We start from the raw sequence: 15,602 nt of genomic DNA on the forward strand, positions 1-15,602 counted from the left end.
TGATTGCCGGGTCGGAGTTTCTATTCCAATTTCTCATACTTGCATGCAAATGCACTGATCTAGCGCGCGAAACAGCGATTCCGCACAGTAATACACTTCTCAAACGAAGAATCGTCGAAACTGACATAGGCTCGAATAAATTGTGATCGTACTTCCCGGGTCGGAGTTTCTATTCCAATTTCGCATACTTGCATGCAAATGCACTGATATAGCACGCGAAACAGCGATTCCGCACAGAAATACACTTCTGAAACGAAGAATCGTCGAATCTGACATAAGCTCGAATAAATCGTGGTCGTGCTTGCCGAATCGGAGTTTCCGTGCCAATTTCGCATACTTGCATGCAAATGCACTGATATAGCACGCGAAACAGCGATTCCGCACAGAAATACACTTCTCAAACGAAGAATCGTCGAAACTGACATAGGCTCGAATAAATTGTGATCGTACTTGGCGGGTCGGAGTTTGTATTCCAATTTCTCATACTTGCATGCAAATGCACTGATCTAGCGCGCGAAACAGCGATTCCGCACAGTAATATACTTCTCAAACGAAGAATCGTCGAAACTGACATAGGCTCGAATAAATTGTGATCGTACTTGCCGGGTCGGAGTTTCTATTCCAATTTCGCATACTTGCATGCAAATGCACTGATATACCACGCGAAACAGCGATTCCGCACAGAAATACACTTCTGAAACGAAGAATCGTCGAATCTGACATAGGCTCGAATAAATTGTGATCGTGCTTGCCGGGTCGGAGTTTCTATTCCAATTTCGCAAACTTGCATGCAAATGCACTGATATAGCACGCGAAACAGCGATTCCGCACAGAAATACACTTCTGAAACGAAGAATCGTCGAATCTGACATAAGCTCGAATAAATCGTGATCGTGATTGCCGGGTCGGAGTTTCGATTCCAATTTCTCATACTTGCATGCAAATGCACTGATCTAGCGCGCGAAACAGCGATTCCGCACAGAAATACACTTCTCAAACGAAGAATCGTCGAATCTGACATAAGCTCGAATAAATCGTGATCGTGCTTGCCGAATCGGAGTTTCCGTACCAATTTCGCATATTTGCATACAAATGCACTGATCTAGCGCGCGAAACAGCGATTCCGCACAGAAATACACTTCTGAAACGAAGAATCGTCGAATCTGACATAAGCACGAATAAATCGTGGTCGTGCTTGCCGAATCGGAGTTTCCGTGCCAATTTCGCATATTGGCATACAAATGCACTGATCTAGCACGCGTAACAGCGATTCCGTACAGAAATTCATTTGTGAAACGAATAATCGTCGAATCTGACATAGGCTCGAATAAATTGTGATCGTGCTTGCCGGGTCGGAGTTTCAATTCCAATTTCGCATGCATGCAAATGCACTGATATAGGACGCGAAACAGCGATTCCGCACAGAAATACACTTCTGAAACGAAGAATCGTCGAATCTGACATAAGCTCGAATAAATCGTGATCGTGATTGCCGGGTCGGAGTTTCTATTCCAATTTCTCATACTTGCATGCAAATGCACTGATCTAGCGCGCGAAACAGCGATTCCGCACAGTAATACACTTCTCAAACGAAGAATCGTCGAAACTGACATAGGCTCGAATAAATTGTGATCGTACTTCCCGGGTCGGAGTTTCTATTCCAATTTCGCATACTTGCATGCAAATGCACTGATATAGCACGCGAAACAGCGATTCCGCACAGAAATACACTTCTGAAACGAAGAATCGTCGAATCTGACATAAGCTCGAATAAATCGTGGTCGTGCTTGCCGAATCGGAGTTTCCGTGCCAATTTCGCATACTTGCATGCAAATGCACTGATATAGCACGCGAAACAGCGATTCCGCACAGAAATACACTTCTCAAACGAAGAATCGTCGAAACTGACATAGGCTCGAATAAATTGTGATCGTACTTGGCGGGTCGGAGTTTGTATTCCAATTTCTCATACTTGCATGCAAATGCACTGATCTAGCGCGCGAAACAGCGATTCCGCACAGTAATATACTTCTCAAACGAAGAATCGTCGAAACTGACATAGGCTCGAATAAATTGTGATCGTACTTGCCGGGTCGGAGTTTCTATTCCAATTTCGCATACTTGCATGCAAATGCACTGATATACCACGCGAAACAGCGATTCCGCACAGAAATACACTTCTGAAACGAAGAATCGTCGAATCTGACATAGGCTCGAATAAATTGTGATCGTGCTTGGCGGGTCGGAGTTTCTATTCCAATTTCGCAAACTTGCATGCAAATGCACTGATATAGCACGCGAAACAGCGATTCCGCACAGAAATACACTTCTGAAACGAAGAATCGTCGAATCTGACATAAGCTCGAATAAATCGTGATCGTGATTGCCGGGTCGGAGTTTCGATTCCAATTTCTCATACTTGCATGCAAATGCACTGATCTAGCGCGCGAAACAGCGATTCCGCACAGAAATACACTTCTCAAACGAAGAATCGTCGAATCTGACATAAGCTCGAATAAATCGTGATCGTGCTTGCCGAATCGGAGTTTCCGTACCAATTTCGCATATTTGCATACAAATGCACTGATCTAGCGCGCGAAACAGCGATTCCGCACAGAAATACACTTCTGAAACGAAGAATCGTCGAATCTGACATAAGCTCGAATAAATCGTGATCGTGATTGCCGGGTCGGAGTTTCTATTCCAATTTCTCATACTTGCATGCAAATGCACTGATCTAGCGCGCGAAACAGCGATTCCGCACAGTAATACACTTCTCAAACGAAGAATCGTCGAAACTGACATAGGCTCGAATAAATTGTGATCGTACTTGCCGGGTCGGAGTTTCTATTCCAATTTCGCATACTTGCATGCAAATGCACTGATATAGCACGCGAAACAGCGATTCCGCACAGAAATACACTTCTGAAACGAAGAATCGTCGAATCTGACATAAGCTCGATTAAATCGTGATCGTGCTTGCCGGGTCGGAGTTTCCGTGCCAATTTCGCATACTTGCATGCAAATGCACTGATATAGCACGCGAAACAGCGATTCCGCACAGAAATTCATTTGTGAAACGAATAATCGTCGAATCTGACATAAGCTCGAATAAATCATGATCGTGCTTGCCAAATCGGAGTTTTCGTGCCAATTTCGCATATTTGCATGCAAATGCACTGATCTAGCGCGCGAAACAGCGATTCCGCACAGAAATACACTTCTGAAACGAAGAATCGTCGAAACTGACATAGGCTCGAATAAATTGTGATCGTGCTTGCCGGGTCGGAGTTTCTATTCCAATTTCGCATACTTGCATGCAAATGCACTGATATAGCACGCGAAACAGCGATTCCGCACAGAAATACACTTCTGAAACGAAGAATCGTCGAATCTGACATAAGCTCGAATAAATCGTGATCGTGCTTGCCGAATCGGAGTTTCCGTGCCAATTTCGCATATCTGCATACAAATGCACTGATCTAGCACGCGAAACAGCGATTCCGCACAGAAATACACTTCTGAAACGAAGAATCGTCGAATCTGACATAGGCTCGAATAAATTGTGATCGTGCTTGCCGGGTTGGAGTTTCTATTCCAATTTCGCAAACTTGCATGCAAATGCACTGATATAGCACGCGAAACAGCGATTCCGCACAGAAATACACTTCTGAAACGAAGAATCGTCGAATCTGACATAAGCTCGAATGAATCGTGGTCGTGCTTGCCGAATCGGAGTTTCCGTGCCAATTTCGCATACTTGAATGCAAATGCACTGATATAGCACGCGAAACAGCGATTCCGCACAGAAATACACTTCTGAAACGAAGAATCGTCGAATCTGACATAAGCTCGAATAAATCGTGATCGTGATTGCCGGGTCGGAGTTTCGATTCCAATTTCTCATACTTGCATGCAAATGCACTGATCTAGCGCGCGAAACAGCGATTCCGCACAGAAATACACTTCTCAAACGAAGAATCGTCGAATCTGACATAAGCTCGAATAAATCGTGATCGTGCTTGCCGAATCGGAGTTTCCGTGCCAATTTCGCATATTTGCATACAAATGCACTGATCTAGCACGCTAAACAGCGATTCCGTATAGAAATTCATTTGTGAAACGAATAATCGTCGAATCTGACATAGGCTCGAATAAATTGTGATCGTGATTGCCGGGTCGGAGTTTCTATTCCAATTTCTCATACTTGCATGCTGTTTGATTTCTGGTTAGGCTGGATCGTATCCCAAAATGGGGGATTTGCTTTTCGAGGTGGTTGAAACGAAATAATTGCGAATGATTAACAGTAAACACGTGATGTCTTTATTTCACTACTGAAAACTCGCGAACGTAGGTGGTAATGTCGGTCTAACCTTGATCAAACGTGGTTTGCTTTCAGAGCAACAACTGATTGTCCGAATAGTTATTTAAACAATCGGTGTTAGACGTCACTTGCGTGAACACACGACGGATAATTTAATTTGGTTGCAAAAATTATTGAGAACAGTTCTCTCACTCTTGTTGCTCAATGGCGGTATAAACTGATTTAAGAAACACGTGTTGTCGCTATCAGAGTCAGAGCGAACTGAGAGCGAGACTAGCACGCAGTGTACGGACATCCGTTTTGCATAAGAATACAAATGTAACCTGCGGAATTATTGGTTCGCATCTTATTGTCGCCAGTAATCCGCGAATGACGGTTCTGTTTACATTCGCTCGGTTTAGATTCGCTCGTTGATCAAGCCATACATGTACGTGCCGCGACATATAAAAGTTGGCGCTAAATTCAATTTTGAACATACCGGCCCCTCTGTTGAATGAATCCATTCAACATAATGCACCGGTGAAATGCGGCGATATAAGTATAATTGTGCATGATGCGACTTTACATTATAATTATGACAGTAAGCGCGATTTACATTTTTCGTTTGCGAACAATCACTTGATTGTTTGAGTGGTAGTACTGAGAGCGGATGGATTGCTATTGGTTTTATCTTCGTTAATGGAGACAGGTAAAAAACAGACCTTGGCAATAGGACGTTTGTATACTGATTTGCTAGTTTTGATTGTGACAACTCTAGTGAGACTGTCTTCTCCGGGGTGACAGGCAATGATACGCCCGAGTTCCCACATGCTTGGTGGCATACCCGCGTTTCGGAGGAGGACAATCTGCCCCACTTTTGCGAGACTTTGAATCGATCTCCATTTTGGGCGCTGATGTAGTGTGTGGAGGTAATCATTGGACCACGCTTTCCAAATGTTCTCAGTAATACGTTGTACAAGTTGCCATCGTGATAGTCGATTTTCGGTTAAGTTTAACACGCTGGGTTGAGGTTCAGCTACGATGGCGGTCCCGATCAAAAAATGACCCGGTGTCAGGACTTGGTAATCATCAATGTTGTCGGATACAGCGGATATTGGTCGCGAATTAAGACATGCTTCGACTCTACACAGTAGCGTCGTCATTTCCTCCGACGTGAGGGTGTGGGAACCAATGCAGCGTTTGACGTGATGTTTCACGCTTTTTACAGCTGCTTCCCATAACCCTCCAAAATGAGGTGCCGCGGGGGGCAGGAAATGCCATTGAAGTCCACTCACGGCAGTGGAGTTAACAAAGTCTACGCTTTGCGCGGCTAGTTTAATCGCAGTTGAGAGTTCACGGTTTGCTCCATGGAAGGTGGTGCCGTTATCGGAGTACATTGCTTTAGGTCGTCCGCGACGGGAAATGAATCGGTGATACGCAGCGACGAACGCATTTGCCGAATAGTCATTTACTAGTTCTATGTGAATGGCCTTGACAGCCATGCACACAAAGATTGCGATGTACGCCTTGTGTGTTTTATGGCCTCGACCTGGCGTGGTACGAATTGAAATTGGCCCCGCATAGTCGACCCCGGTGTGGGTGAAAGCTCTACTTTCTGGAGTGACTCGCGCCGTCGGAAGGTCGCCCATGAGTTCGGTTGGTATTTCGGCTCTTTCTCTCGTGCAAGGAACACATTTATAAAGAACGGTACGAACCGTGGATCTCGCTCTTAGGATCCAGTATTCTCTTCGTAGTACTGATAGAGTGAGCTGAGATCCTCCATGGAGTGTTTGAAGATGGGCATGACGAATAATTAATGTTAATAATTCGTGAGAGCGGAGAATAATCGGATATTTTTCTCCAATTGAGAGCGAGGAATTCCTTAGTCTCCCTCTTGCTCGTATGAGCCCGTCGTTATCGATAAATGGCATCAACGAGCCGATTGCGCTGGTCTTCGACAATGGGCGTTTGTTGAGGAGCTGGGACCGTTCAGAGTGGAAGGTCTCGGCTTGCATGGTTTTTAGCCAGAAGATTTTTGCTTTGGAGATTTCTTCTGGAAGCAAGACGAGTGGAAGTTTAGATATTGGATGGTTGCGTTTCGAATTTTTTCGGTCGTGTTTTCGAGCTACTACTACGAATCGGAGTACATACGCGGTTACGCGAAGGAGTTTCGGCCACGATGAGTAGCGCTTGGCCAGGCTCCATTGCTGATTGTTCGCGATGACGCATGACGGAATCGTCGAACGTTCTTCGCGACAAGTGTCGGGGGGCAATGATGGTATCGACTTTGGCCACGTGGCGTCCTGCTTGCGCAACCACGGTGGGCCTGTCCACCATAGCGGATGGTTTCCTAATTCCAGCGGAAGGAGTCCGCGAGACGCGCAATCAGCGGGATTCTCATCGGTTGGGACGTATCTCCATGAAGCATCAGGTAATGCTTCGTGAATTTTTGTGACTCGGTTCGCAATGAATGTCTTTAGCTGGTTCGGCGATTTAGTGAGCCACCAAAGAGTTATGCTCGAATCGCTCCAGCAAACTACATTGAATTTATGGAGTTGCACCGCATTCTGAACGGTACGGAGAAGTTTTGCGAGCAACAGCGCTGCTGACAATTCGAGTCTTGGAACAGAAATTGTTTTTACGGGAGCGACTCTAGTTTTTGCGGTTAGAATTCCGATCTCAACAGTGCCGTCATTTTTGATGCTACGTTGATATACGATCGCGGCGTATGCTTTGATCGAGGCGTCGGCGAACCCGTGTAATTCGCGACGGACTATAGTACCGGAGGCTAGCTTGCGCGGGATAGACAGTTCGTTTACGCGTGGAAGCTGTGCACAAAAGACACTCCATTTGTCTAAGATTTCGCTGGGAGCTTCGTCGTCCCAGTCGCAGCGCTCTTGCCAGAGTTGTTGCATTAAAACTTTGGCAGTGACGACGATCGGGGCGATCCACCCTAATGGGTCAAAGAGCATTGATATTGCGGATAAAATGGCTCTTTTAGTTCGCGGCAACTCAGGGATCGCGACGGATTTAATACAGAATTTATCTTGGAGTGGATTCCATGCGATACCAAGGACTGATAAAGTCTCTCCGTTTTTAAAATCTTTCCCACCTGCTAAACCGTGATCTGATGGATCAATGTCAGCTAAAAGCGCGGGGGCATTGCTGGCCCATTTCCTCAAATGAAAACCGCCTTTCTTAAGAAGTTGGATTAATTGGTCTCGCTGGGTTCGGAGCTGAGTCGGATCATCAGATCCGAAAAGGCAATCGTCTACATATGTTTGATCGATTATGATCGGTGTCGCGAGAGGGAATTTACCCTTTTCGTCGTGAGCGAGCTGCTGCAAAACTCTAATTGCTTGATACGGGGCTGACGTAGTTCCGTATGTCACCGTGAGTAATTTATATTCGGATATCGGTTCGTTCGGATTGTCTCGCCATAAGATACGTTGGAAATCAATATCGTTATTATGCATCAGGATCTGGCGGTACATTTTGGCGACGTCGGCGGTGTAAACGAATTCGTATTGCCTCCATCGCATCAAAATAGCTGTCAGATCTTGTTGCAGTTTCGGACCGCTTAACAGTAAATCATTCAGTGATTTACCGTTGGTGGTTTTTCGCGAGGCATTGAAGACGACGCGCATACGTGTAGTCTCGCTGTGGTCGCGACGTACCGCGTGATGGGGGATGTAATATCCGAAAGCTCTCTCTGTTGGTGAACGTGATTCAACGCGCCTCATGTGCCCGAGCGATTCATACTCTCGCATGAACGCTTTATATTCGATCGCGAGAGTTTTGTCGCGTCGGAACCGATTTTCTAATTGTACGAGATGTCTTATGGCGGCGGAACGTGAATTTCCTAACAGCGGTTGATCTGTTTTAAATGGTAACCGAACAATGTACCGTCCGGTTGCGGACCGCGAATGCGTTTTCCTAAAATGGATCTCGCATTTTTCGTCGTCAATGGATAACGCAGCCTTTTCACTTATAGTTTCAATTTCCCAAAATTTCCGAATGCTTTCGTCGAGTCGCTCGAAAACCGCGCAGTGATTGACTTCTACTCGCGGTGGAAGTGAGGAAGGGGTTGTGGGACCGGAGAGGATCCAACCCAATGTGGTTGACTGCGCAATGGGCTCGTTGTTGGCTCGTCTTCGCAGTTCACCGGTAAGCAGTTGACCATAAAGATCAGCTCCGATTAGAAGATCAATTGGATCCGAACTCATGGGATCCCCGTCGGCGAGTTTCAACCCTGCAAGGTAATCCAAATTAGTAATGCGTAACGTGGATTGCGGCGTATACCTTGTTATATTTTGTAGTATAATTGCCGTTGTCGAATATGCGGGTTCAACTTCATCCGTGGACGAAAAGCGGACGATCGCTGAATGCTTGGACGTCGAAACCGAGGATCCGATTCCGGTAACGCAAATGGAATGCGGATCTCGCTGTAATTGAAGGCGTCGAGATAGATCCGCTGTGATCAATGTCGCAACCGAACCCTGATCCAGCAACGCACGTACCTTTACAGGGTGACCGCTGGTTGAGTACACATGTACTCTTGCTGTTGACAATAATACGAAATGGTTAGTACATGGTTTGGTCACTAAATGTGTACTTAACTCATCGGCGGCTTTTTCTAAAGACGCTGCGTCCTTTAGATCGCCATTGTTTTGGTTGCCGAATTTGGAAGGAAAATGCAGGAGCGTATGATGGCGCTGGCGACATTCCTTACAATTGTGAGCACTCCGGCACTGGGCGCCATCATGCTTCACAGAGAAGCAATTCAAGCATCGGCGTTGCGATTTTATAAAGTTGTATCTCTCTTGCGGCGATTTCGCGAGAAATTGGTCGCATTTGTAAATTAAATGACTTCCCTTGCAAATGGGACAAATAATGGCAATAGCAGTTGCAGCATGCGCGGAAATGAACTTTTGTTTCATTGATTTAACGGGTAGGTCACTCGATTTTTCCTTTAAAGGAGGAGTAATAAATTCGAGAGCGCGGATTCGCGAATCGAGAAATTCGTCGAATGTTGTATACGCGGGAAATTCAGTTGAAGTTCCCAACTTCAATTCCCAAGCTTTACGAGAGGATCGATCCAAACGTTGTACTCCGAGAAAGACTAGCATGTCGCTCCAAGTATCAACCGGGCGGTTTAAATTCTTGAGCGCTTGGATAGATCCGTTTAAACGATCGCGAAGGTGGCGTAATTCCTTTGGAGATTCGCTTGAAACTGTCGCTAAGGAGAAAAGAGCGTGGAGATGCGTGGCAATGAGCCGCCGCTGGTTCGCGTATCGCGATTGAATGATATTCCACGCGATTTCGAAATTTTCTTCGGTGATTGGAAGATGCATTATCGCAGCTTTAGCTTCGTTTTTGAGCGCTAAGCATAGATATTGCATTTTCTCTACATTACTAAGGTTATGGTTATTAATTACCATGGATGCGAATTGGTCGCGGAAACTTTCCCAAATTTCGAGGGCTCCGTCGAACGTAGGCATTTGCAGACGTGGAAGATGGCCGCCGGGACGTGATGTCGTCGCCGTCGTGGTTAGGTTACCTGCTAGGCTTGGCTGTCGCAACTGGGTCAGGTTGGCTAGCAACTCTGCCATGAAGTCCATGGTTTCGTTGTAAATGGTCTCGCACTTGGCGAAATGGTCTTCCACGAAGTATAAGGTTCCTGCTTTCTCCTTTTCGTCCGCGATGTGGTGAAGTTCGGCATTCAGCATTTGGCTCTCGATGAAGAGTTCTTTCAACGTTTGAATTCGGCTGGTAGTTACTGCTGCAGTCATTTTATCTCTACCCAGTTTTTTGAAGTTGGGTAGAGCTCGTTCAATAGACCGCATGGCGCACCCCTGCTTCGTTAATATGGCTTGAAAGGCACTCATGTTCACTTGTTTATCGTTTCACAGTTAATTATCTTTCCGCGACGCAAATCCGGCTCGAAGGACCAATGTTTGATTTCTGGTTAGGCTGGATCGTATCCCAAAATGGGGGATTTGCTTTTCGAGGTGGTTGAAACGAAATAATTGCGAATGATTAACAGTAAACACGTGATGTCTTTATTTCACTACTGAAAACTCGCGAACGTAGGTGGTAATGTCGGTCTAACCTTGATCAAACGTGGTTTGCTTTCAGAGCAACAACTGATTGCCCGAATAGTTATTTAAACAATCGGTGTTAGACGTCACTTGCGTGAACACACGACGGATAATTTAATTTGGTTGCAAAAATTATTGAGAACAGTTCTCTCACTCTTGTTGCTCAATGGCGGTATAAACTGATTTAAGAAACACGTGTTGTCGCTATCAGAGTCAGAGCGAACTGAGAGCGAGACTAGCACGCAGTGTACGGACATCCGTTTTGCATAAGAATACAAATGTAACCTGCGGAATTATTGGTTCGCATCTTATTGTCGCCAGTAATCCGCGAATGACGGTTCTGTTTACATTCGCTCGGTTTACATTCGCTCGTTGATCAAGCCATACATGTACGTGCCGCGACATATAAAAGTTGGCGCTAAATTCAATTTTGAACACATGCAAATGCACTGATCTAGCGCGCGAAACAGCGATTCCGCACAGAAATACACTTCTGAAACGAAGAATCGTCGAATCTGACATAAGGACGAATAAATCGTGGTCGTGCTTGCCGAATCGGAGTTTCCGTGCCAATTTCGCATATCTGCATACAAATGCACTGATCTAGCACGCGAAACAGCGATTCCGCACAGAAATACACTTCTGAAACGAAGAATCGTCGAATCTGACATAGGCTCGAATAAATTGTGATCGTGATTGCCGGGTCGGAGTTTCTATTCCAATTTCTCATACTTGCATGCAAATGCACTGATCTAGCGCGCGAAACAGCGATTCCGCACAGAAATACACTTCTCAAACGAAGAATCGTCGAATCTGACATAAGGACGAATAAATCGTGGTCGTGCTTGCCGAATCGGAGTTTCCGTACCAATTTCGCATATTTGCATACAAATGCACTGATCTAGCTCGCGAAACAGCGATTCCGCACAGAAATACACTTCTGAAACGAAGAATCGTCGAATCTGACATAAGCTCGAATAAATCGTGATCGTGATTGCCGGGTCGGAGTTTCGATTCCAATTTCTCATACTTGCATGCAAATGCACTGATCTAGCGCGCGAAACAGCGATTCGGCACAGAAATTCACTTCTCAAACGAAGAATCGTCGAATCTGACATAAGGACAAATAAATCGTGGTCGTGCTTGCCGAATCGGAGTTTCCGTACCAATTTCGCATATTTGCATACAAATGCACTGATCTAGCACGCAAAACAGCGATTCCGCACAGAAATTCATTTGTGAAACGAATAATCGTCGAATCTGACATAAGCTCGAATAAATCATGATCGTGCTTGCCAAATCGGAGTTTTCGTGCCAATTTCGCATATTTGCATGCAAATGCACTGATCTAGCGCGCGAAACAGCGATTCCGCACAGAAATACACTTCTGAAACGAAGAATCGTCGAAACTGACATAGGCTCGAATAAATTGTGATCGTGCTTGCCGGGTCGGAGTTTCTATTCCAATTTCGCATACTTGCATGCAAATGCACTGATATAGCACGCGAAACAGCGATTCCGCACAGAAATACACTTCTGAAACGAAGAATCATCGAATCTGATATAAGCTCGAATAAATCGTGGTCGTGCTTGCCGAATCGGAGTTTCCGTGCCAATTTCGCATATTTGCATACAAATGCACTGATCTAGCACGCGTAACAGAGATTCCGTACAGAAATTCATTTGTGAAACGAATAATCGTCGAATCTGACATAGGCTCGAATAAATTGTGATCGTGCTTGCCGGGTCGGAGTTTCAATTCCAATTTCGCATGCATGCAAATGCACTGATATAGCACGCGAAACAGCGATTCCGCACTGAAATACACTTCTGAAACGAAGAATCGTCGACTCTGACATAAGCTCGAATAAATCGTGATCGTGATTGCCGGGTCGGAGTTTCTATTCCAATTTCTCATACTTGCATGCAAATGCACTGATCTAGCGCGCGAAACAGCGATTCCGCACAGAAATTCACTTCTCAAACGAAGAATCGTCGAATCTGACATAAGGACAAATAAATCGTGGTCGTGCTTGCCGAATCGGAGTTTCCGTACCAATTTCGCATATTTGCATACAAATGCACTGATCTAGCACGCTAAACAGCGATTCCGTACAGAAATTCATTTGTGAAACGAAGAATCGTCGAATCTGACATAAGCTCGAATAAATCGTGATCGTGCTTGCCGAATCGGAGTTTCCGTACCAATTTCGCATATTTGCATACAAATGCACTGATCTAGCACGCTAAACAGCGATTCCGTACAGAAATTCATTTGTGAAACGAATAATCGTCGAATCTGACATAGGCTCGAATAAATTGTGATCGTGCTTGCCGGGTCGGAGTTTCAATTCCAATTTCGCATGCATGCAAATGCACTGATATAGGACGCGTAACAGCGATTCCGCACAGAAATACACTTCTGAAACGAAGAATCGTCGAATCTGACATAAACTCAAATAAATCGTGATCGTGATTGCCGGGTCGGAGTTTCTATTCCAATTTCTCATACTTGCATGCAAATGCACTGATCTAGCGCGCGAAATAGCGATTCCGCACAGAAATACACTTCTGAAACGAAGAATCGTCGAATCTGACATAAGCTCGAATAAATCGTGGTCGTGCTTGCCGAATCGGAGTTTCCGTGCCAATTTCGCATACTTGAATGCAAATGCACTGATATAGCACGCGAAACAGCGATTCCGCACAGAAATACACTTCTGAAACGAAGAATCGTCGAATCTGACATAAGCTCGAATAAATCGTGATCGTGCTTGCCGGGTCGGAGTTTCTATTCCAATTTGGCACACTTGTATGCAAATGCACTGATCTAGCACGCAAAACAGCGATTCCGCACAGAAATACACTTCTGAAACGAGAGAATCGTCGAATCTGACATAAGCTCGAATAAATCGTGGTCGTGCTTGCCGAATCGGAGTTTCCGTGCCAATTTCGCATATTTGCATACAAATGCACTGATCTAGCACGCGTAACAGCGATTCCGTACAGAAATTCATTTGTGAAACGAATAATCGTCGAATCTGACATAGGCTCGAATAAATTGTGATCGTGCTTGCCGGGTCGGAGTTTCAATTCCAATTTCGCATGCATGCAAATGCACTGATATAGCACGCGAAACAGCGATTCCGCACTGAAATACACTTCTGAAACGAAGAATCGTCGAATCTGACATAAGCTCGAATAAATCGTAATCGTGATTGCCGGGTCGGAGTTTCTATTCCAATTTCTCATACTTGCATGCAAATGCACTGATCTAGCGCGCGAAACAGCGATTCCGCACAGAAATACACTTCTCAAACGAAGAATCGTCGAATCTGACAATAAGGACGAATAAATCGTGGTCGTGATTGCCGGGACGGAGTTTCTATTCCAATTTCTCATACTTGCATGCAAATGCACTGATCTAGCGCGCGAAACAGCGATTCGGCACAGAAATTCACTTCTCAAACGAAGAATCGTCGAATCTGACATAAGGACAAATAAATCGTGGTCGTGCTTGCCGAATCGGAGTTTCCGTACCAATTTCGCATATTTGCATACAAATGCACTGATCTAGCACGCTAAACAGCGATTCCGTACAGAAATTCATTTGTGAAACGAAGAATCGTCGAATCTGACATAAGCTCGAATAAATCGTGATCGTGCTTGCCGAATCGGAGTTTCCGTGCCAATTTCGCATATTTGCATACAAATGCACTGATCTAGCACGCTAAACAGCGATTCCGTACAGAAATTCATTTGTGAAACGAATAATCGTCGAATCTGACATAGGCTCGAATAAATTGTGATCGTGCTTGCCGGGTCGGAGTTTCAATTCCAATTTCGCATGCATGCAAATGCACTGATATAGGACGCGTAATAGCGATTCCGCACAGTAATACACTTCTGAAACGAAGAATCGTCGAATCTGACATAAACTCGAATAAATCGTGATCGTGATTGCCGGGTCGGAGTTTCTATTCCAATTTCTCATACTTGCATGCAAATGCACTGATCTAGCGCGCGAAACAGCGATTCCGCACAGAAATTCACTTCTCAAACGAAGAATCGTCGAATCTGACATAAGGACAAATAAATCGTGGTCGTGCTTGCCGAATCGGAGTTTCCGTACCAATTTCGCATATTTGCATACAAATGCACTGATCTAGCACGCTAAACAGCGATTCCGTACAGAAATTCATTTGTGAAACGAAGAATCGTCGAATCTGACATAAGCTCGAATAAATCGTGATCGTGCTTGCCGAATCGGAGTTTCCGTGCCAATTTCGCATATTTGCATACAAATGCACTGATCTAGCACGCTAAACAGCGATTCCGTACAGAAATTCATTTGTGAAACGAATAATCGTCGAATCTGACATAGGCTCGAATAAATTGTGATCGTGCTTGCCGGGTCGGAGTTTCAATTCCAATTTCGCATGCATGCAAATGCACTAATATAGGACGCGTAACAGCGATTCCGCACAGAAATACACTTCTGAAACGAAGAATCGTCGAATCTGACATAAACTCAAATAAATCGTGATCGTGATTGCCGGGTCGGAGTTTCTATTCCAATTTCTCATACTTGCATGCAAATGCACTGATCTAGCGCGCGAAATAGCGATTCCGCACAGAAATACACTTCTGAAACGAAGAATCGTCGAATCTGACATAAGCTCGAATAAATCGTGGTCGTGCTTGCCGAATCGGAGTTTCCGTGCCAATTTCGCATACTTGAATGCAAATGCACTGATATAGCACGCGAAACAGCGATTCCGCACAGAAATACACTTCTGAAACGAAGAATCGTCGAATCTGACATAAGCTCGAATAAATCGTGATCGTGCTTGCCGGGTCGGAGTTTCTATTCCAATTTGGCACACTTGTATGCAAATGCACTGATCTAGCACGCAAAACAGCGATTCCGCACAGAAATACACTTCTGAAACGAAGAATCGTCGAATCTGACATAAGCTCGAATAAATCGTGGTCGTGCTTGCCGAATCGGAGTTTCCGTGCCAATTTCGCATATTTGCATACAAATGCACTGATCTAGCACGCGTAACAGCGATTCCGTACAGAAATTCATTTGTGAAACGAATAATCGTCGAATCTGACATAGGCTCGAATAAATTGTGATCGTGCTTGCCGGGTCGGAGTTTCAATTCCAATTTCGCATGCATGCAAATGCACTG

General features: G+C 45.0%; 1 protein-coding gene across 1 annotated transcript; it reads right to left on the reverse strand.

The window, feature by feature from the left end:
- Positions 1-4,938: 4,938 nt before the first annotated feature.
- LOC143220175 (uncharacterized) lies at positions 4,939-10,191 on the reverse strand. Its single transcript, XM_076445890.1, has one exon. It carries the CDS (start codon positions 10,189-10,191, stop codon positions 4,939-4,941), a length of 5,253 nt encoding a protein of 1,750 aa, XP_076302005.1.
- Positions 10,192-15,602: the final 5,411 nt, after the last annotated feature.

This window comes from Lasioglossum baleicum, unplaced genomic scaffold, assembly GCF_051020765.1.
Source record: "Lasioglossum baleicum unplaced genomic scaffold, iyLasBale1 scaffold0319, whole genome shotgun sequence".
Taxonomy (NCBI): Eukaryota; Metazoa; Arthropoda; class Insecta; order Hymenoptera; family Halictidae; genus Lasioglossum; species Lasioglossum baleicum.